General features: G+C 34.7%; 2 protein-coding genes across 6 annotated transcripts in view; one reads left to right on the top strand and one right to left on the bottom strand.

Annotated features, from left to right (window-relative positions):
• IMMP2L (IMP2 inner mitochondrial membrane peptidase-like (S. cerevisiae)) overlaps positions 1-21,153 on the top strand; it is a 924,235-nt gene that overhangs the window by 448,175 nt on the left and 454,907 nt on the right. The window lies entirely within an intron of this gene.
• The window catches only part of LRRN3 (leucine rich repeat neuronal 3), a 33,860-nt gene continuing 13,510 nt past the window's right edge, over positions 804-21,153 (bottom strand). For all 3 annotated transcript variants that reach the window (XM_011999198.1, XM_011999195.1, XM_011999196.1), the window contains one exon: positions 804-3,835. In XM_011999198.1, the coding sequence (XP_011854588.1) occupies positions 1,339-3,477 (2,139 nt within the window). In that variant the 5' untranslated portion in view covers positions 3,478-3,835 and the 3' untranslated portion in view covers positions 804-1,338. The remainder of the gene's footprint in view (positions 3,836-21,153) is intronic.

Here is a 21,153-nt window from a genome sequence, read left to right as displayed (position 1 = left end):
AATTATTAAGTTATTTGCTTGTTATTTCAGTGAAGCTCCTTAACTGTTTTGAATCAGAGAGAGATTTGAAAATTGTACCTAGAGCATAAGTCATAATGAAATTTGGCAATAGTTTCTGCAAAGCAAGCAGCCTAGACCAGGCATGGTGGGTCATGCCTGTAATCCCAATACTTTGGGACACTGAGGTGGGTGGATCATGAGGCCAGGAGTTCAAGACCAGCCTGGCCAATATGGCAAAACTTCGTCTCTACTAAAAATACAAAAATTAGCCGGAGATTCAGTCGCATGCCTGTAATGCCAGCTACTTGGGAGGTTGAGGCAGGAGAATTGCTTGAACCTGGGAAGTGGATGCTGCAGTGAGTCGAGGTTTTGCCACTGCACTCCTACCTGAGCAACAGAGGGAGACTCCGTCTCAAAAAAAAAAAAAAAAAGAAAAAACAGAAGCAAGCAGCCTAAAACTAAGCTACTGCCAATAATTAAAATAAGACTTTATGTTGCTCAGATACTGAATTTATATTGTCTCAACCTAATAATTTAATCTACTCCAAAAGCTACTTGTTAAAATCCTTAAGTGAATACATAATTTCCTAGAGTTTCTGTCAATAGTTAAAGGGTTAAATACAAATTATGATTGCCATTTGATATTGATTAAATGCTTTCTGAAATCCGTATTTGAGACTTTATAAAAATGTAGGCAATCCCATCACCCAAGGAAAGTGCCTTACTCTTAGCATTCCAAATTTCATTATAGAAAAACACCTTTTAAAAACTTTGTCATTTAAATGATATCTGATCAGATGATATTTCCCAGAAATTACTCTTTATTTAGAAACAAAACAAGACAAAAGCAATTGATTTTAATCCAAAATGTATTTTTCCTTATAAAAGAGGTCCACATACTCACTGTGTCTACTCTACAGAATTTGTCCATTTTATTACACCACGTGTCAAGTTTATCTGGTCACTGCAAAAACTCGTGGCTAATATGTGTAATACAACACAGGAGGAGGTATTGCTCAGTTCAACTACTCTTATATACTTAAAAAAAATACAGAAATGTTTTTGTCCACTTTAACTGTAGTCCAGACATAAAAGTTACATGAAAGTTTTAGAAAATGGAGTTATTTTATTTGGTTGCCACAGTACCCCTTGAAGCCAGTTACTTAAAATGCTGACGTTATACATATTCCCATTGGTCAGGAGCAGCATTGGTGAAGCTTAAACTTTTCTCTCGAAAGTAATCTTTCTTTACGTTGTTTTTTGTTTGTTTGTTTGTTTTGTTTTGTTTTTAACACAACTGCAGTCTTTAGCTTTTTTTTGTTCGTTTTTGAAGTAGGTTTAGTTGGTGGTTTTTACGACATTTGTTGGTAAACCTATAACAGTTGCTTTTACTTTCAATGATGTACTTTTTTCTTTTCCTGCTTCCCAGAGATTTATCAGAGGAGGATAAAGCTCACCTAATGCAAAAGTTGGTTTCTGTAAGTAATTCCTCACATAGCTATGTCCACCATCACAGTTCATTTCTTGAGAGAGGCAGCTGATAAGACATATCACACCAATAATCCCCAGAAGGCCTCCAAGACAGGCCATAAGTGTTGTAGTATTACTCTTTTCATACTGTTTTTGATCAGGGTCCAAACCTTTGGTGGTGACATTTACACATTTTTTTCTGTTTTTCTGATAGATGGTGGGAATATCAATACAAATTTTATACTCAGTTGATGGGTTCAGATGAGTAAGATTATATACCTTGACATCAGATGGTATTCGAGCACTTTGCGCAGCATGAGAATTTTCAGTGTTGACAAAGGCTGTCCATTTAACACTAGATTTGAGAATTTTAGAACTTGCTTTCCAGGATACCAAAACTGAATTGGCCTGAATATCTCTTATTTTAATGTTCAAAGAGCCATTGTTATCCTGTGGAAAAGATCCATCCACTTTGATCATAACAGACTTCAAGTCAGCGCCAACTAGGTTAGTTGCTATACAAGTATATAAACCCCCTTCTTTGGGAGTTATGCCATTTATTTCTAGTGTTCCTTCAGAATGGACATAGAAATTTTCTGTCAGGGTATTAGGCAAGAGTTTTTGACCAGAAGGTGTTATCCAGTAGATTTCAGGCTGTGGTTCTGCAGTAGCTCTACAGTGTAAGGAAACATAACTCCCAGCTTCTACATTTAGATTAGAAGGAAAGCTCTCAGGAGCTATAAGAGGGAGACAAATTTCCATCATGTCCCTGAAATGCACTTGCCGAACATTCTGACCTTGGAATTCAGGTGGGTCCACACAAAACAGTGAATCTGGCTCCATAAATCGAATGTTGGTTTTGTTCATATTAATCCAACGGATGACACAGTCACATCTGATGGGGTTACTGTGTATGCTGATTTCCTTGAGGTTTGGCAGAGACTCAATGGTACCATGGTACAGGGCACTGAGGGCGTTGCTGTTCAGCATGAGTGATTCCAGCTTGGGGAGTCTGAAAAATGCATTGGGGTGAATGTAAGACAATCTGGGGTTGTTAGTAGCTTCTATTTTTCTTAAATCTGGCAGGTTATCCACAGCAAGACTATCGATGGAAATCAGCTCAGGCATATTGTTTATCCCCAACTCTTTTAAGTGTAGCATATTGCTAAAATCACCCCTTCGTATTCTATTAATAGGATTTTTATTTAGATCCAAAAATTTGAGATTTACAACTTTTTGAAGAGCAACATGGGGTACTTTAATAAGCCTGTTGTCATAAAAGGAGATGCTTTCTAAATTTTCAAGTCCAACCAAGGCATTATCTGGTATTTCTGTGAGGTTTATACCAGCTATGACCAGGCTGCGAAGATTGATAAGAGGCTTAAAGTTCATGTCTTTGATTCTGATAATTGGATTTTCCCCAATCATCAGAATCTCTAGATTTGGAAGAGCATCAAACCACTTACTGTTGATCATCTGCAATTTATTTGAATTGAGATGAAGTCGAAGAAGATTATGTAGGCCAATAAAGGCTCCAGGTGAAATTGAAGAAAGCAAGTTGTGATTAATATAGAGTTCTTGTAAGTTGCTCAGTTCTGACAGACATTTTTCAGGCAGTTCAGTAAGTTTGTTTTCCTCTAGGTACACAGAAAGGAGCTGAGGCATCTTTTTTACATTAATATTGGTGACTGAAGATAAATTGTTTTGAGATAAATCCAGGCCAGTAAGGTTCACTGGAAAGTCTGTGGAGTATTCAATTTTTGCAATATTGTTAGTCTGCAGGAGCAGAATCTGTGTGTTAGCAGGCAATCTGGCTGGGAAAGTTAAAAGACCTAAATCATTACAGTCCACTGTAGATGCTTCCATATAAATGGATCTGGGTGTAAACCAAGGCCTGATTTCACACGTACATAACTGTGGACAATCCACTTTTTTATCTACAGCTTGTACTAGTGTAGTGATAGCTAGGCCAAGTAGCACATGAATTCGGAGTGGCATGTCCTTCATCTTAGCTTTCTTCTTCAGAAATGTAATGGGCCCTTAAGGATTCCACAGTCAGTGCTAGTAAGTTCAATAGGAGCTGATTGATAAGGAAGATACTTGCATTTGTCAAATGATGAATGCCATAGAACCACAAAGTTTTTCTTCACTGAAATAAGTGCCAGTGCCAAAATTGCATTGTCCAAAAATGTCATGCATATTGGAGAAGAGAAGGTTACTATTTTCTTAATGATATAATATTGATTTACTTTTTGAAGGTGGAGTATGTATAGATGGTCATAGGAGATTGAGTAATTCATTTATTTAGAAGTATAACATTCAAATCCCATGCTTGTTCAGTATTTGCAGGAATAGCAGCATGATGCTAAATGTAATAAAATGAAATATGAAAGAAAAAAGAGAACAATAATTAGTACAAATGAAAAATAACATAATTAATATCCATTAACTAATTATAATTATTTCATGTATAAATTTTATTTTTAGAGTTTAAGTACTTCAGTATGTCTTGGTGACTTTATCATTTTCATGACTGTCCTTGATAATTCTTGGCCCAGACATTGGGCAGGCTGAGAAATTTAATCTTTAAAAGGCTAAAGATTTATTATTTTAATGAATATGTTTCCAGAAGTTTTCTGTTATTTCAAATCTTTACTTGTTTATACCTTGTAATTTTATTCATTATATTTTCATTAGCTTTGAAATTTAGTTATAGGGAAAAAACGAAAACAACTTTTAAGTTTTTAAACTGTTGATGGCTTTTTTTTTTTTTTTTTTTGCTTTTTAGAGAGGCAAAATAAAAAGCCAATAAATAAATAATACTGTTCACTTATAACTAAATGAGTTAGACTGTGATTCAACAGGCTCCCAGGAGACAGGATTTAGAGACAAAAATTATAAAATGTTAAGTAAGCTAGATGTAGTGGTATTAGCTGTTTCCCATTTTCATTCATACTTCTCTCCATAGTCTTCTTTGCATAAAGTGACTTGAGTTTTGCAGTCTTCAGAGAAGATTAAGTTTAACTTGCTGTAGATGTACCTGTATGTTATCATTCTTAACTAAAGTTTAGAAGATTAACATTTGGCTGTTTTCTTTTTCCCTGAGAATAACTTACCTTCCATTACTAACAATGAAAAAACAGTATTATTACATCGCTGATATGGTTTGGCTGTGTCCTCGTCCAAATCTCATCTTAAACTGTAACTCCGATAATTCCCATGTGTTGTGGGAGGGACCTGGTGAGACATAATTAAATCGTGGGGGCAGTTTCCCCCATCCTTGTGATAGTGAAATAAGTATCACGAGATCTGATGTTTTTATAGGGGAAACCCCTTTTGCTTGAGTCTCATTCTTTCTTGGCTGCCTCCATGTAAGATGTGCCTTTTCCCACCTGCCATGATTGTGAGGCCTTCCCAGCCACGTGGAGCTGTGAGTCCATTAAACATCTTTTTCTTTGTATTACTCAGTCTTGGATATATCTCTATTAGTAGCATTAGAATGGACTGATACAATCAGTAACACAAAGACCTAGATATTTTTCTTTTAAATGGATACCAGTGTCTTTGAAATATAATCATTTCCAACACCAAGTTTCAAATTAGATATGTGGGGATCCTTCTTTTTCTCTATGTTTACCTCACCATCTGCCATTTTCCTGCAGGAAACCTTCTCCCTATTGATAGAGCTATGGTTGCATCACTCTGCCTGGAATAGTTCTTTCTTTGTTTTAAATTACTTTTTACTGTCTTTTCAAACCTCAGTTCAAGAATCTCCCCTCTGGGAAGTCTTTCATACAAGACTTTCATATAACCCCTCCCTCCAGATGTACTTAGCTGCCCCTCCACAGTGGTCCCATGGCTCCAGCACTTGCCTCTGTCAAGCATTTCCTTGATCCTTTCTTTCACCAGTCACTAATCTCCTTGAGAGCATGAGGCCTGCCTGACTTTGCATCCCATCTTCTGGGCATTATCATTATAATATAGTATATGTTCAAGAAATGTTTCGAATGAAACAATAAATTAATTTTATTAATAAAATCATTTATGCATCCTTTTACATATTAAGCATTTCAGTCTGCTTAATTTCTATCTGTTTTAATGTGTGTAAGTATATACTAACATCCTATTTGTGTTACATACATTACTAAAATCCAGAGACTAAAATTCAGGCTAGTACAAAGGAATGTTAGACTTTAAGAGAAAAGTTAATCTATTATATCTGTGCTTTATTATTTAATTTATCCAGTCAACATTTATTGAGCACTTTCTACATGCCAATTATTGGGTTAATAGCTAGAATAAAAAAGATGACTTAGATATGGTTGATTCCTTTAGTAAACTTTCAGTCTGGAGGTGAAACAGAAGTAAACAGATGGTTACAATTCCATATGCATGCTCATTTGGGAGCATATACCCCTCTGAATAAAACGAAAATAGAAAATAGAAATCTGTTGCCCCTTTATGTCCAGAATGAAAGAAAAACCTAGGTACAAAGTCCAGTTGCATTTCTATACGTTTCCATAAATCACTTAGCTGAGAATGGAGAAACCATTACTTCTGTCAATTAATTGGTTAGGTCTGCTTTCTCCAGCAGAGCAGAGAGGTACCTATATTCTTCTTTAAGTTAACTAGAGGTTCGGAAATATTAAAGATGAAGCATTCTTTCTGGGGGAGTCTTAATATAATGTCTCTTTTTGTTTTGAAATTATCCCGGTGAGTGTCTTAAAATCAACTCAAATGTCTATCAATGACAGACTCGGTTAAGAAAATGTGGCACATATACACCATGGAATACTATGCAGCCATAAAAAAGGATGAGTTCATGTCCTTTGTAGGGACGTGGATGCAGTTGGAAACCATCATTCTCAGCAAACTATCGCAAGAACAGAAAACCAAACACCGCATGTTCTCACTCATAGGTGGGAATTAAACAATGAGAACACTTGGACACAGGAAGGGGAATATCACACACCGGGGCCTGTCGTGGGGTGGGGAGACGGGGGAGGGATAGCATTAGGAGATATACCTAATGTAAATGATGACTTAATGGGGGCAGCACACCAACATGGCACATGTATACATATGTAACAAACCTGCACGTTGTGCACATATACCCTAGAACTTAAAGTATAATTTAAAAAAATTATGTTTGTATTTAATTAGAAAGTGTTTTCTTATTTCATCATTTACATAGCCATATGCTAGAAACAACCACATTTTGAATTAGATTTATTCTGAAAGCTTTTGAAAGTGAGGGTGTTTATAGTGGTGAGCATATTCAAATGTTGTTTCTCCTGGTCTGTAGGAAGCAATAGTATGGGAAACACAATAGAGAATATAGAAATTTATCCTTTCTTTAGCATAATACTGACTTTTCCTTATGTCTGTGGAAATGAATATATTTCACTAATATACTATTTAGTATGGGTTGTTTCCAGGATAATAAGTAAGTAATAATTGTATCTTCTTAGTGCTTTATAGTTTTCAAAGCCTTTTCTTATTCATTATTAATTTAATATTAATGAACTTGTGAGATAGGTTGGTGATGTACTTTAATCTCCATTTTTTAATGTAAGGTTGTTGAGACCCATCTGCCTGATACCACACAACAAATAAATGGTGGGGTGGCATTAAAACCTAGTTTAGGCCGTTAAAATCAAACAATTGTAATAATTCTCATATCTTATATATCCGATTCCTGTGGACACTTATAATTTGAGATTTCTTTACTGTGAAAATACCAATTGTTTCTTGGTATAATTATATGTGGAAGCTTTTATGAATAAAGCTACTTTTCCTTAGTAAGGAGATCTTCATTCTTTGTCTGTTTTTCATCATTTATGAAATACTGATTCAACACCTACTTTTTGGCAGGCATTATCGTAGACACTGGAAAGTCAGCAATAAATAAGATAAAATATCTACTCACCAAGTTTTCAGTGATCAAAGGAGTAAATAGCTAAGGCCAATGATGCATAGTAGATTTGATTTACAATAAAAACGTGTGCAATGCTCTGTGGATGTACAAAGGAAAGAATGCTTAATTCTGTTCCTCCGAAAGGAGCAACATGAATGTTCTATGGTCTTTTGTGATACTTATACAAAATCAACTGGGGTATAATGAGGACATGTGGATAAGAAGATTTAAAATCCACTGTCTTTTAGATGAGTTTTTATAATGCTAAAGCTTAAGAACAAAGTGTGCCTTCTTCTTTGCACCTCATGTGTATTACAAAGACTACAGAGTCTGAGGAAAAGAAACATTTTGATACTTAAGTTGAAAAATTGGTGAAGGAAAAAATTGCCATGGGTACGTTAAAACCTAGTTTTTCCTTTTCTTTTATAGCAAATTACTAGCTAAGTTCATTTATATAAAGAACTTAAATTCTATTCTCCCATTATCTGACTTCATATTCCCTTGTAAGACTTGATCTTTCTTCAGTTCTAATTGAAAGTTCCATATCCCGAAGGTATTGTTGAATTACACTAACTGCATCCCTATAAAAGACTGTTCTGTTTTCCTTGGGAAATATTTCTTTTCCAGTTTTTCGAAACGAATTATTTGACTTTATATGACAACTTTCAGGAAATGGATAATGGTAACTATTTAGAATAGTTTAATGAATGATATCCTTAAAAACTGATGTTAATGAGAAATTGATTTAAGGAAAGAAAAGAAAATTTGTTTTGCATTAAGAAACGTGGGCCAGGTTTAGTGGATGATTTTGTAACTGGGGACAGGATACCTCACTTTCTGGTACCTCAGATTATTGATCTCTATAATTTAGAAATTTGGCTGCATGAACTCTAAGATTCTTTCACATTCCAAATTTATGTTGTACTATTCTGTGAACATCAAAGATATTTTTCCAAAGGTGTCTAACAATTGAATGTGTGTAAACTCCCTTATCTGAATTTAACCTTTGTGTTTTTTTAATTTATTACAAGTTTATATTCAATACTCTAGTCCCATGCCATTAACAAATTAGAATCAGTGAATTTTAGTCATTATGGGTCTTTTAATAAAGACTATCAAATTAGTTACCTGCCATTATTTCTATTTTATCTTTTTATCTACACAGTAGTAAACAAATGAGAGAGTTACTTTAGTCATTAAATTAAGGCAAACTGGAAATAAATTGCCTCGATTAGAGCACTTGATCAGAATTCAGATGTGAATTCAAATTCCTTCATTTTGCCTCTAAAGCTCAGTCTTAACCACTAAGTTCTACTTTCTGTCAAATGTTTATTTTTAAAATAGCACTACACATCTTGATATCTTTTCAGAAAGGTGTTTCCTCCAACTGTATGGGTGTACTGCCTTTTGTGTTATTGTTGTCGGGTGTTTCTCTTCCTTTGATAATAAAGTTTTACTCAGACAAAATTATAAGGCAGTTGAATATTGTGGAAGGAATAAAATGAAAACTGTTTTCTAAGCCTAGTTTTGCTATGTGAGAGTAATCACATTGCTCTCTGAATGTTAGTTTCTCACAAAATGTGCACTAAATTTTCACTGTTGTTTTCAAGTTGATGTTAATGTCCTGTGAAACTGTAGAGATTTTGCATGGGGTTGCCATTATAAAGAAATTTGTTTATTAGAGAAAAATTATTTTTGTTATTGTTCAAAATTTATGTAGTAAAATGTATGTCATGTCCACCCATACATTTAATGGATGCTATCTTTTAGAGTGTTTTTAGAGTGGAATCTGATATTTTCAGATTCTCAAATCTGATATTTTGAGATTTTCAAACTGGCAAAGATCCTTATCCTTATTATTATTATTATTATTACAGAAATAGCTATAGATTTTTTTAACAGAGGGGCAATTTGGTATTATTTTACATCCTTGTCATGTTTAAGAACTTTTATTTTTACCCAGCAAGCATTAATGCAGATCATAAACGAATCATGTGCTGTTTCCATTCCTCATGATATAGGGCTCAGATGGTCCTTTAGATGACAATAAAGGCCATGTAATAAAGTTCTCTCAGAGAAACCAATAGTAACTTAAATAGCACAATTTTCTCTCCTAAGTCTCAAAATATGCTTTGGGCAGATTTGAGAGAATCTTGGATGTTTTATCTTTTTTCTTCTCTTGTTTTTAGAATTTGAGGCTTGTGCTACATGGGGATAGTTTTCTTTAAACAATAATTCCGGCCAGGTGCGGTGGCTCATGCCTGTAATCCCAGCACTTTGGGAGGCTGAGGTGGGTGGATCACCTAAGGCCAGGAGTTTGAGACCAGCCTGGCCAACATAGTGAAACCCAGTCTCTAGTAAAAATACAGAAATTAGCCAGGTGTGGTGGTGCACATCTCTAGTCCCAGATACTCGGGAGGCTGAGGCATGAGAATTGCTTGAACCTGGAAGGTGGCGGCTGCAGTGAGCCCAGCTTGCGCCAGCTACACTCTAGCCTGAGCGACAGAGTGTGAGTCTGTCTAAAATACATACATATATACATATATATATAATAATTGCAAATATGTCACCCTAATACATCAAATTTATGGAATCTAGTTATAGTACAGCTATAATTTAGAAAGGGTAGTTTACAGTATAGAAATCTCTCTTTATAATTTTCTTTTACAGAGCGGGGAATGAAATCTTAATCACAGGAGTATTTCACATTTGGGTAGTCATTTCTGTGTACTCATAAATTACCAGCTTGTCATGATACTGTCATTTTTTATTATGAAAATTCTGATTTGTTATTTTTAATTATTGATTTTGCTCAACTGAGTACTTCATTAATAGCAATATTTGTGAAGTTAACTTTTGTACATGATTAGTAAAACAAATGATAATTTTAAGCCGTAACTTGTCTCTTGATGCTTATAACTTTTCTTATAAGCATCACTCCGTATATTGGGGAATTCTAATTTACAATATGGCATAACAGTACATTATTCAATATTGTTTGAGAGCCAATGGATTTTGATTGCCTGATTTGCTTTTTTAACTTTTCTTCTATGATTACCTTGTTATTTAGCATTTATGCAGTCCCAAGTGTAGGTCTCTCTGGGAAAAGCACTCATTTATTCACTATCCTTAATAATCACTCATCTTAGATTGAAGTATAATCATCTTGTTTTCCAAGTTGGGAAATAGTGATGGAAAATTTGCTTCAAGTTATAATTAAACTAGAGATCTCTATTTGGGTGATGCCTCTCTGTTAAGTTATCGCACTTTAACAGTAGGGTATTGTATAAGTATGCAGACCTGGGAGTTAGTAGGAGACCTTGTGACCTTTAGTGACTTCGTTTCTAAAATAAAAATTATCTTCAAATTCTATTATTATATAATTTTTGTAGTAACCTTAAATATTCTCAAAACGGTTTCAATATATTTATTTTCTTTTTTGGTTGGGGTGGGGGGAGTTGAGATAGAGTCTCGCCCTGTTGCCCAGGCTGGAGTGCAATGGCACAATCTCGGCTCACTCACTGCACCCTCCACCTCCCGGGTTCAAATGATTCTCCTGCCTCAGCCTCCCGAGTAGCTGGGATTACAGGCACCTGCCACCACGCCCAGCGAATTTTTGTATTTTTAGTAGAGATGGGGTTTTACAATGTTGGGCAGGCTAGTCTCCATCTCCTGACCTCATGATCTGCCCTCCTTGAACTCCCAAAGTGCTGAGATTACAGATGTGAGCCACTGCACCCAGCCAATATATTTCTTTGTGCAAACTTAATACAGTGTACTTGGATGGATACTGATAGGATTTACTCAGATATTTTATGATATTTTTAGGTTTTCATGTTTATTCACGTTTTATGTGTCTCAAACTAGGGCATAGAGATAGACAACGTGCTAATTTCACTCGCATCAGAAATAGTCTATAAAAAGATTCTTAGGACCTGTACAAATTCATGAAAATTTTGAAGAACTTGAAAAATTTGTATGTCAGGAGTAATTTATTTATGCTTGTAAGAGAAATCATTGTTTTCCTGGCAAAAATGTGTGTGTATGTATGTGTGTATGTAGATTTGTGTGTATGTGTACGCTGAGAGACTTCAGTTCTGTTCAGAAAATTTTGAATGGGATTGACTAAATTTATGCATTAAATTTTCCCATTTTGTCCAATCTTTATTTCTATCAATAGATGTTTTGAGGGATTTAATTAGACCTTAATTTGTATTTTACAATTTCACATAAATTGAGAGGAAAAGTCTGCCCAATTGAGAGGAAAAGTCTGCCCAAATATGCTTTCCTTATTCTGTTGACAGTTTTGGTCTCTAAAAGCTCATTCTTGTCGTTTAGTTACAGTTTATTTGAGAAGCTAGTGCAGAGTATGACTGGTAAATGATGTCATCCTTTTATCTTCGAAGGAATTTCCAAAGATGTGGAAATTTCCCTGCTTGAATGATAGGAGAAAGACTTATATTGTGCCTCACAGTACAGTGGTTTGGGAAATGTGTGTCTCATGTAGACCCACTTCCAATTATCCTGCATTTCAGATGAAAACATTTGGGGTAATTATCCAGATAATTTAAACCCTTTTTAAGTCATGTTTTTAATTGGAAGATAGCCAACTATCTTGTCTTTGAAGTCTCCATTCTTTATGTCACATGAAGACTGTCCATCTCCCTGGTATAGTTAAAATAAAAGAAAGAAATGAAGTGATTGCAGCTTGAGTTGGTTTTATGAACAGACACGAGTATGCTGCCTTATGCTCTGTGATCTTGCAAGCACTACTCTCTAGGGCCTTTTACATGGGAGGACATGATAGGCATGTATACAAAAAAAAAAAAAAAAGGACTATTCTATATTGATTGCCACAAGTAAATGCTTTTATCAATCTCAGGAGGGATGGTTTCTGAAGCATAGATATGTTGTAAAAGGATGGCAGCAAAAAGGTTTTCATCTCATTTGTATTCCTTGATTAAGTTTGACAGAATAGAAAGTCATTGGTTTGTAAAGAAGATAAGGAAACCTGTGGACAAGAGTCCAATGACATAGTATAGATAGAGAATGAAGAACATTTTAGTTACAATATTATTACAGAAATCTTAAAATTATGTTTTGGAGAGGAACATTCCTCTGAAGGAACTCAGAGTAGAATCTTTCTGGGTAGTTCACTTTCTATTCTGCATATAATAAAGTATTGGTTCTCATTGCTATTAAATAAAACAACACTAATATCAGTGTTTTACGTTTTACTAAGAATTGGGAAGATAAAACGTGTCAGAGGAAAGGAAATAAAATGAGCTCCTTCAGTTTGAAAGAATTTTTTCAAATGCAGTAAATGAGAGACTAAATTATAGCACCACATTTTCGAGTGTGCTGGTGTCAGCTGATGCCTGCCATGAGTTCAGAGATGGATGATGCTTTTCTGTTACTATATCTAAGGGAGATGATAATAGCAATGTGGTCTGTATTTTTAGTTCCTTATTATAAGCATGGTATTGTCTATTTTCTTTTTAAAAGTGTGTCAGATTTCCCTCATGCTCTATGGTTTGTTTCCTGCTTAACTTCTTGACAATCTGCTTAAAACAACATTGGTATATTTGTGTCCAGAGGATACAAAAATGTTTTAAAAATAGAACAGCAAACATTCCACCGTAAGCTTTGAAAAAACTTCCTGAATTATGGTTTTGAGTTTCAACCAAGACGTGGAGGCTATATTTATGGCTGTGTGCATGTTTGTGCATCTTTTTGTGAGTGGAAATTCATTACTGTACAGGACATGAGCTCTTTCCCTAACACTTGTGTTGAACGGTTAATGTGAGATGGTGGCACTCTGAAGTACAAAGTAACAGACAGAATTAAAGTTCTTGATGCATGCTAGGTCAGTGAAGCTTTGTTATTTATTTCCTGTGTGGAAATAAAAGGCACTATATGCAGGTTAAAGTTTTGCATTTCCAGGGCCAGGAGTGGTGGCTCACGCCTGTAATCCCAGCACTTTGGGAGGCCAAGTCAGGCGGATTACCTGAGGTCAGGAGTTTGAGACCAGTCAACATGGCGAAACCTAGTCTCTACTAAAAATACCTCGTCTCTGCTAAAAATACAGAGCGTGGTGGCATGCGCCTGTAAACCCAGCTACTCGGGAGGCTGAGACAGGAGAATCACTGGAACCCAGGAGGCAGAGGTTGCAGTGAGCCAAGATTGCACCATTGCACTCCAGCCTGGGCAACAGAGCAAGACTCCATCTCAAAAATAAATAAATAAATAAATAAATAAATAAATAAATAAATAAAGTTTTGCATTTCCTTTTTTCCTGTCACCTAACTTAAAGGCATGTATTTTTTCTTTTTCAGAGAAAAGGTCTCCTTTTGTCACCCAGGATGGAGTGCAGTCACTTAACTTTATAGAAGCCTCACAATAGCTCTCTACTTGAAGTTAATTATGTAGGACTACTTTATGTAGATGACCTTGCAAAATTTTATTGCCTACAACCCCCTGGAATTCATTTAAAATTACTATTGACGCAGGGGGACATGAGTTGAATCACATTATTTCTGTTCATAATGGGCTTTATGGTAAATTCTTCTTTAATGTGTTTACAATATTTGACTACTGTAGCATTTAAGAACTAGTCTATACCAGGTTATGAACATTTGGGAAATATGAGATCCCCCAAAAAAGTGACATGATAAAAGAAATACATTTTGCCTTATGTGTTGAATAGAGAAGGCTAAAGTTAAAGGGGGAAGTAAAAATACTAACGGGCTATTTTTTTTTTTTTTAATGGAAAGCAGTACAATTTGTGATGCATACCAAATTTTAATTTTGTGTTAATGGACAATATAGGCCCTTGGTAACATTACCTTTTTTTCTTTTTTTTCCAACTGCTACCCATGAAGAGCATAGGCAGTATGCCCACTTAAGTGTCTTTTTGCAAGATTATGCATGACTAGAGCCCCAAAGAGAGTTCTAAATCTTTATGGAGAAAAAGAGTTCTTTAAAAACAAGATTGTAAATTTGCATTCATTTCCCTCTTAGAAGCCTGGTGTTCATCTCATATATGGATTAGGTGAAAGCTAAGTGACAAATCACCTGTTTGGGAAAATTTCTTAGTAGATAAACTCTCTCCAGATAATTTAGGATTATGTTTCAGACTATCAGTTTAGGCTCAGAAAAGCGAATGGTTTTATATTATGTTATAGCAGCTTCACAGGGTAGGATTTAATACATTTTTATGGATAAAATGAGTAGTGTTTGATTATTGGATCTGAGTTAGGAGAAGAAATTTTCCCTTCACAGTCACATGGTTTAAGATCTGGAATCCCTTAAATTTGATCTGGGACATTCACCTAACTTTACTGTTCCAATATGCCAAGACAAAATTATTTTGTGAAGGAAAGTTATTTAATTTACAACTTAATGTCTGTTGAAGAAATATTTCACATTGCTCAATCAAGAATTACTCAACATTAATTTCATATATGTAGAAACATTCTTTGAACTTTAAGTTATTTGTATTCTATACTTGTGTTTTGATATTTATACTTATGTTTTTATATATTTTCCTTAAGATAGTTATGTAGTAAAGTTTATACTAAACCATTTTGGGCTTGGAGCTCAACATCCAAACCAAGAAAGGAATAAAACTTTTTCGTGATTTCTGTTAATTATAATTCATGACACTGGTTAGTAAGATATAATCTATATTTGTGATCATTCCTGGTATTGTTTATGTTTTCTTGGAAGATAATATATTATTTCAGTGAATAAAAGCTATTCTAAATATATGAGAAAAATAATTAAACTGTCACAATAATGGATATGGACTTGAAAAATACTAGTTTTGAGGTTTTCTTTAATGACTGATTCCTTTCAATTGTATGGAGAAACAGAGATTTGAATATCATTTTCCCTAGTGATGTCTTTATGTCTAATATCCATGAACAGATAGGATCTTTGATGCTTTACTTATCTTTGCATATTTTAGTATAGTTCAGATCCTAAATACTTTTAGGAGTCTCGGTCTGTCGCCTAGGCTGGAGTGCAGTGGCATGTTCTCAGCTCACTGCAACCTCCACCTCCCGGGTTCAAGCGATTCTCCTGCCTCAGCCTCCTGAGTAGCTTGGACTACAGAACCATCATGCTCCGCTAATTTTTGTAATTTTAATAGACACAGGGTTTCACCATATTGGTCAGGCCAGTTTTGAACTCCTGACCTTGTGATTCGCCCACCTCGGCCTCCCGAAGTGCTAGAATTACAGGCATGAGCCACTGCGCCCGGCCCCTGAAGACTTTTTAAGGGCCCTTTCCATTAACTTCAGTTTTCCATCATATAACAATAGCAACAAACAATAAAAACAGCAATAGTAGTCACAGTCATAATGTGCTATAATGTACAAATTCAGTTCAATTTTCATATATGACCTTACTTGATTCCCCTAACAATCCTGTCAGCATGTTCAGTTATACCCACTTTACAGGTGATGACTCAGAGAGATTTCATGAGGTGGTCAAAGTTGGAGGGCCATATCAGTGATGGCTCCTGAACTCTGTCCCAGGTCCCCGACTCCATTTTCAGTCCTCTTCCTATGAGCTCTGTGTAATAAAGCTTTGTGTTATAGAGATATATGTACTTGATTGCCCCCTTACTAGTTGTTAATGAAACACCTTCATGTCTAGACCTATGTCTTACTCACTGCGTAAGCCTATACAATGCTGACTTGTCTTCTTTGCACAGTGAAATTAAATGATACTTTCTTTTAAAACTTAATTAAGATGCTTTTGTAGTTCATAAGCATGATGATTGAGTTTTCTTGCTCTTGTATGAGATGTGCCTCCCTCAAACCTTAGAAAACTGACTTGAAAAAAAAAACTTAATTATGGAAGAAAAGTTAATAGTTAATCATGTAGCTGTCAATGAACATGTTAAATTGTACTGAAAATGTTTTACACATTTTAGAAGTTTGTTCTTTAATTTGGTCTTTAATTCTTCTTGGTAATACCTTATTTATGAACCACCTTCCTTAAAATACCCCGTGAAGTCACTCTCACCATGTTGTTTTCTTTATAGATCACTTAAGACTGCTATAAATTATTTGCTTTCTCTTTTTTGCTTACTTCCCATCACCTCCACTAGAATGTTAGCTATATTAAAGTTGTTTCCTGTTTTGTTCAGAGCTATATATCTCCAGTGCCTAGCTAGAATATTGCCTGGCATTGTAGTTCAATAAATATCTACTGAATGAATGATTATCAGTTGCTTTTAATTATAAATTTCCATCTTCTTATACATTTAAACAAATTTGCTGTACAAGATACTCATTTGTGACCCTTATTTTGCTGGTGAATGCTGAATTGACTCATGTGGTTTGTATGCATGAACTATTTAGTGATGATATAAGCTTGGCAAACAAAAATAAATGTGTGTGTTTTTTTTTTTTAATTCAGGAGATTACAAAAGTGTAACAAAACCCACTTGAAAATACTAGTATGTTTAGAAGGATATAATTAAATCTGTGATTGTTTAAAAAGAATCATAAAAATTCTTCTAATCCAATGTCTACTCTCATTATATCTTGAATAAATCCGTTGTGAGGAAACTAATAGAGATACGTATGTTTTGTTTGTATATCTTTTTGTACTTGAGATATGGTTTTCAACTGATTTTTATAGATTATATCTCTAGTAATAGCACAGTGTAGTGGGGGTATAAGATATACAGATTAGTTTCTTAAAATTTGTGACGTTTGTATTTGGAGAATATAGAAAATCATGTAATTTAGGTTATAATATATTCTTAATGACTGGAAGTGCCACAGACTTCCAGAATTAATGTAAAAAGCTGTATCAACAACAAAAAGAGTAATAATAAACATTAATATAATTGAGTGTTAAGTACTGAGAAAAGTCCTCGAGAAAATTGGTTTGGTGTGGCTGCAGGCCAGACTATGCTTGTTGCCAGCTGATAGTGATCAAATGGAATACATCAACAATCTGTGAGGTTTGTGTCTCCAAACCTAGACTGGGGTTAAGAATCTGCACTAGAAAGTGGCACTTACAGAAGACAGTGTACTGTATTCTGTAAATAAAAATAAAAAACAGTATTGTAAAGAAAGCCATATATACTTTGCTAAGGAAAAGTTTATGCAAATCAAGACAATATCTCAATATCTGCTGCAAATTGAGACTGGGAAATATTTTTGGTGCAAAATTTCAACAGAAGAACTCAAAGTCTATTCAGCACACATGAAACTAGTAAAATTTACTTAAAAGTTTAAGCTTTGCGTGCTAGATTCTATAATATTATCTGCAGAATTGGAAATACTACAGCATGACCCAGAGCTTTGAAATGGACAGCCAAATGTTGCAAATAAATCTTTGGGAGTTTATTATTAGCCAACAAAATTATTGCTCACTAGATCTGAAATAACAAATCTGTGGCCTTGACATTTAATCAGAGCATGAGACGCATCTATTGAATTTCATATTTGAGATTATTACTTTACTAGAGCCCCAATTAAAGCATGTAGATTCTAAAATTCTGTTCAGATAAGGTAAAATACAGAATGCTTGTTATACATGCACAGAATCTTTTTATTCATTGCTTTCATGTTCCATTGCCCCTTCTTCAACATGCTTATTTTGAGTTTTTACTGAACAGAAATGACTTTAATATAAGTATACAAAGAACTACCCAGAATTTCTTTTTAGAGACAAAGGAGGTAGGAGGTTGAATCTGCCCATATTCCCCTGTGACTGATCAGTTGAGTATAAACTATTTACAATAGAATGTTGAAAGGAATTTTCTACCTGCTGTAGGGCTGGCATTGTAATATAAGGCAATTTTACATGCCCATATAATTTAAATTATTAGACTTTATATAAAAACTTTTCTTCAAAGTCTGTCTAAAAAGAAAGAAAAAATGGGAGAGGAAAGAGAGAAGGAAGAAGGGAGGGGAGGAGAGACAGAGGGAAAGGGGAAAGAAGGAAGTTTCTGAATCTCTCCCATCTATCTTTTTCACATTCTAGTGAGAGAAATTCTAAGTATTGTCTATTCATGAGCATCTGCAAATCACATTGCAGCTTAACTGTCTCTCCTCTGATTTAATAGAAACTTTGATTGTTTTCTAGGATTTATATCCAGAGTAATTGTTTTTGCATTTTAATATAGAAAGAAGTAGATTGAATAAATGCATAACATACTAGAAATGCTATTAAGCAAATGATTCTATGTGGTACTATCGAATGAATGTTTTTCTTTACTCTTCTAAACAAAACACACATTTCTCCAATTATTTTTAAATTGAGAACAGTGGAAAAGAAATCTATTTGTGTGTTGATTCTTTTTTTTTTTTTTTTTTTAAGTATGATTAAATGGTACAGCAGAAGTTTTATACAGTATAGTCAGGTACTTTTCCCTGCAAGATCTGTAAGGACAGTTTTTATGTGCATCCTAGATATACAGTATTTTCACACACCGAGACTTTAATTCCTGTTATCTTAATGTTATTTATAAGTCCCTCGCATCTCTTAGCAGCCATACTTCATCAACTCTTGCTATATTTGAGTCTCTGCCTCAAAATAGCGAGCCTTTATCTCAAGCCTCAGGTGATGAGAAGTTCATGAGAAGTTTCCACGTGGCAAAAATGGTGATGGTAGAAGACATATCTGTTTTTCATTTTATTTGTGTGTTTTTAATTGGACTGTTTTTCTTAGAGAGTTTCTCAAAACCAGTGAGTTTCTAGAGAGAAGAGATTTCTATTATTTCAAGGGATGATAGTTAAGATCCTTCAAAAAAGTTGACCTTCCCACATCAGACCAACATCTGTAGAGTTTGAACAGTTGTCAAACTTGCCCTTAAATAAGGAGAACAATGACTTGAGCTTTAATTGTTCCACATTCAGGGCTTTAAATGTTCCAGATACTTTGCCTCTTCTCTTAGTTCCCAGTTAAGAAGTAAGTAGGTAAGGGATGAGTATTCCTCCCATTTTATTTAGCGTGTAGGTGCTAATTTGTCTGCTCTAATGTGCACCAATGTTGGTATTATATGTTCTAAGGTCCTCTGCTGTATCCTTGGAAACAGACTATGTTATGTGTTGCTGTGAGATTACAAATATGTTTCTAAGAAAATTAGCTGCCTATTATTTGTACTTGCTCTTGTTTCTGATTCAGAAAAATAAGCTTGCCCTTGCTGGTGCATTAAGAATTGAGGTGTTGTGTATTCCTGGGAGTGTCACTCATAGATTTGATACATACATCAGTGGAGTTAAACTGGCTAAAAGAGCTGTCAATGATAAAAAGTGGGGATGCTATAAAAGGCAATGGCCCTATCACATTCATGTGACTCAGGCAATCTTCATCTATTTCTTTTATATTTTTATGGATTTTTTTCTTTTCACCATTTGCATAAATTGGTAGTACACGTAATATAAATGCAAACAACAGAGAGCAAGCCCATTTTTAAAGCTATGAGAAAATAGACCTGTCAGGAGATTTGTTCAATTTAGGGTGGGAGGAACAATAAAAATACATGCTGTATTTGTTTCTTAGAAAGTACTCTAAGGGTGTTTTCCCCCCAGCCAACTAAATTGCATGTGGCAGTTGCTACAGCAACCCATTTTTGTGATTTGCAGAATAAGGGAGCAAACCAGATGTCAATTGTCAGTAAGTTTTTGTTGTCATGGAAGACGTGAATGTATGTAGTGTCATTTGGTCAGTTTATGTACTGTTGTGGTGTATTGTTCTCATCTGCTATTTTCAACATGCTGTCATGAATTAGTATTCCTTTCTTTGGATGCATAATTTCTGAGTTTCTGAGTTTTATACATGATGTTAACTGAAATAACTAGATGTCAGATTCATAGAATGTTTTGCAAAATGAAGGTTATTTGACATCTGTTTTGTAATTTTTCAGCCTATTGACATAAGAATTCTTTATTTCATGAAGAAGACTCAAATTAATTTTTAAAGGGCACTTCAAAGATTTTGTGTTATTTTATTTGAAAATACATATTTGCAATCTACAGAGTTAAGAATATATTATTGTCTCAATGAGATCGTTAGTAAGAAAGTAGGAAATAGCTCTGGACTGGGAGCTTCTGAAAGTCTGGTCATGCCTCTGCTGTCTGTATTCTGGCAAGTAGATTCACATTTTAGTCCCAAATCACTTGTAAGAGCTATTATATCTGGAACTCCCCATCTCTTCTTTTTATTTTTCTTCCTCTTTTGTGTGAGGGACTGTCCCCTTTTCTCTGCTTTTCCTGTCTTCCCCACTGTTCTAGAAGCCATGACCCTCTCATTCTAAATAGATTTTGCCCTCCTTCCAATGGGATGAGAGCCTGGGTATTTGTACGCATATTTTTAATTTGATAAGAAGTGTTGCTTACAGCTTATTGTGAATACATTAACATCTCATTGCTTGTGGCAAGTCCTCCACACTTTTCATCCCTACTATTAATTTTCCTTTTCTTCACATTTAAAAATTTTTCTTTAGCATTTGTTCTAAAAAACCCCGAATCAAAAAGACTAGATAGGGGGATTAATGATGAGACTTTTCGATTATTTAGCATGATTTAAAATTATTGCTGGCAACCATACTAAGTAGTTTCACATACAATATCCCCTCAGCCTTTTAAAAAATTGATATCAGCTTCTATAGAAGTTATGGTATTAGTTACTAAAGTGATATCGTATCAAAATATATAAACATGGAGCATTAACAACAGAAGTGAGAACAATTTCTAGAACAAAATGTAGAGTTTGGTAAATCTAAAGCAGATAACAAA

The sequence above is a fragment of the Mandrillus leucophaeus genome, unplaced genomic scaffold (genome assembly GCF_000951045.1).
Source record: "Mandrillus leucophaeus isolate KB7577 unplaced genomic scaffold, Mleu.le_1.0 Scaffold588, whole genome shotgun sequence".
In the NCBI taxonomy this organism is placed as follows: domain Eukaryota; kingdom Metazoa; phylum Chordata; class Mammalia; order Primates; family Cercopithecidae; genus Mandrillus; species Mandrillus leucophaeus.
The sequence above is the reverse complement of the archived record's forward strand: the minus strand, read 5'-3'. Positions and strand labels throughout refer to the sequence as shown.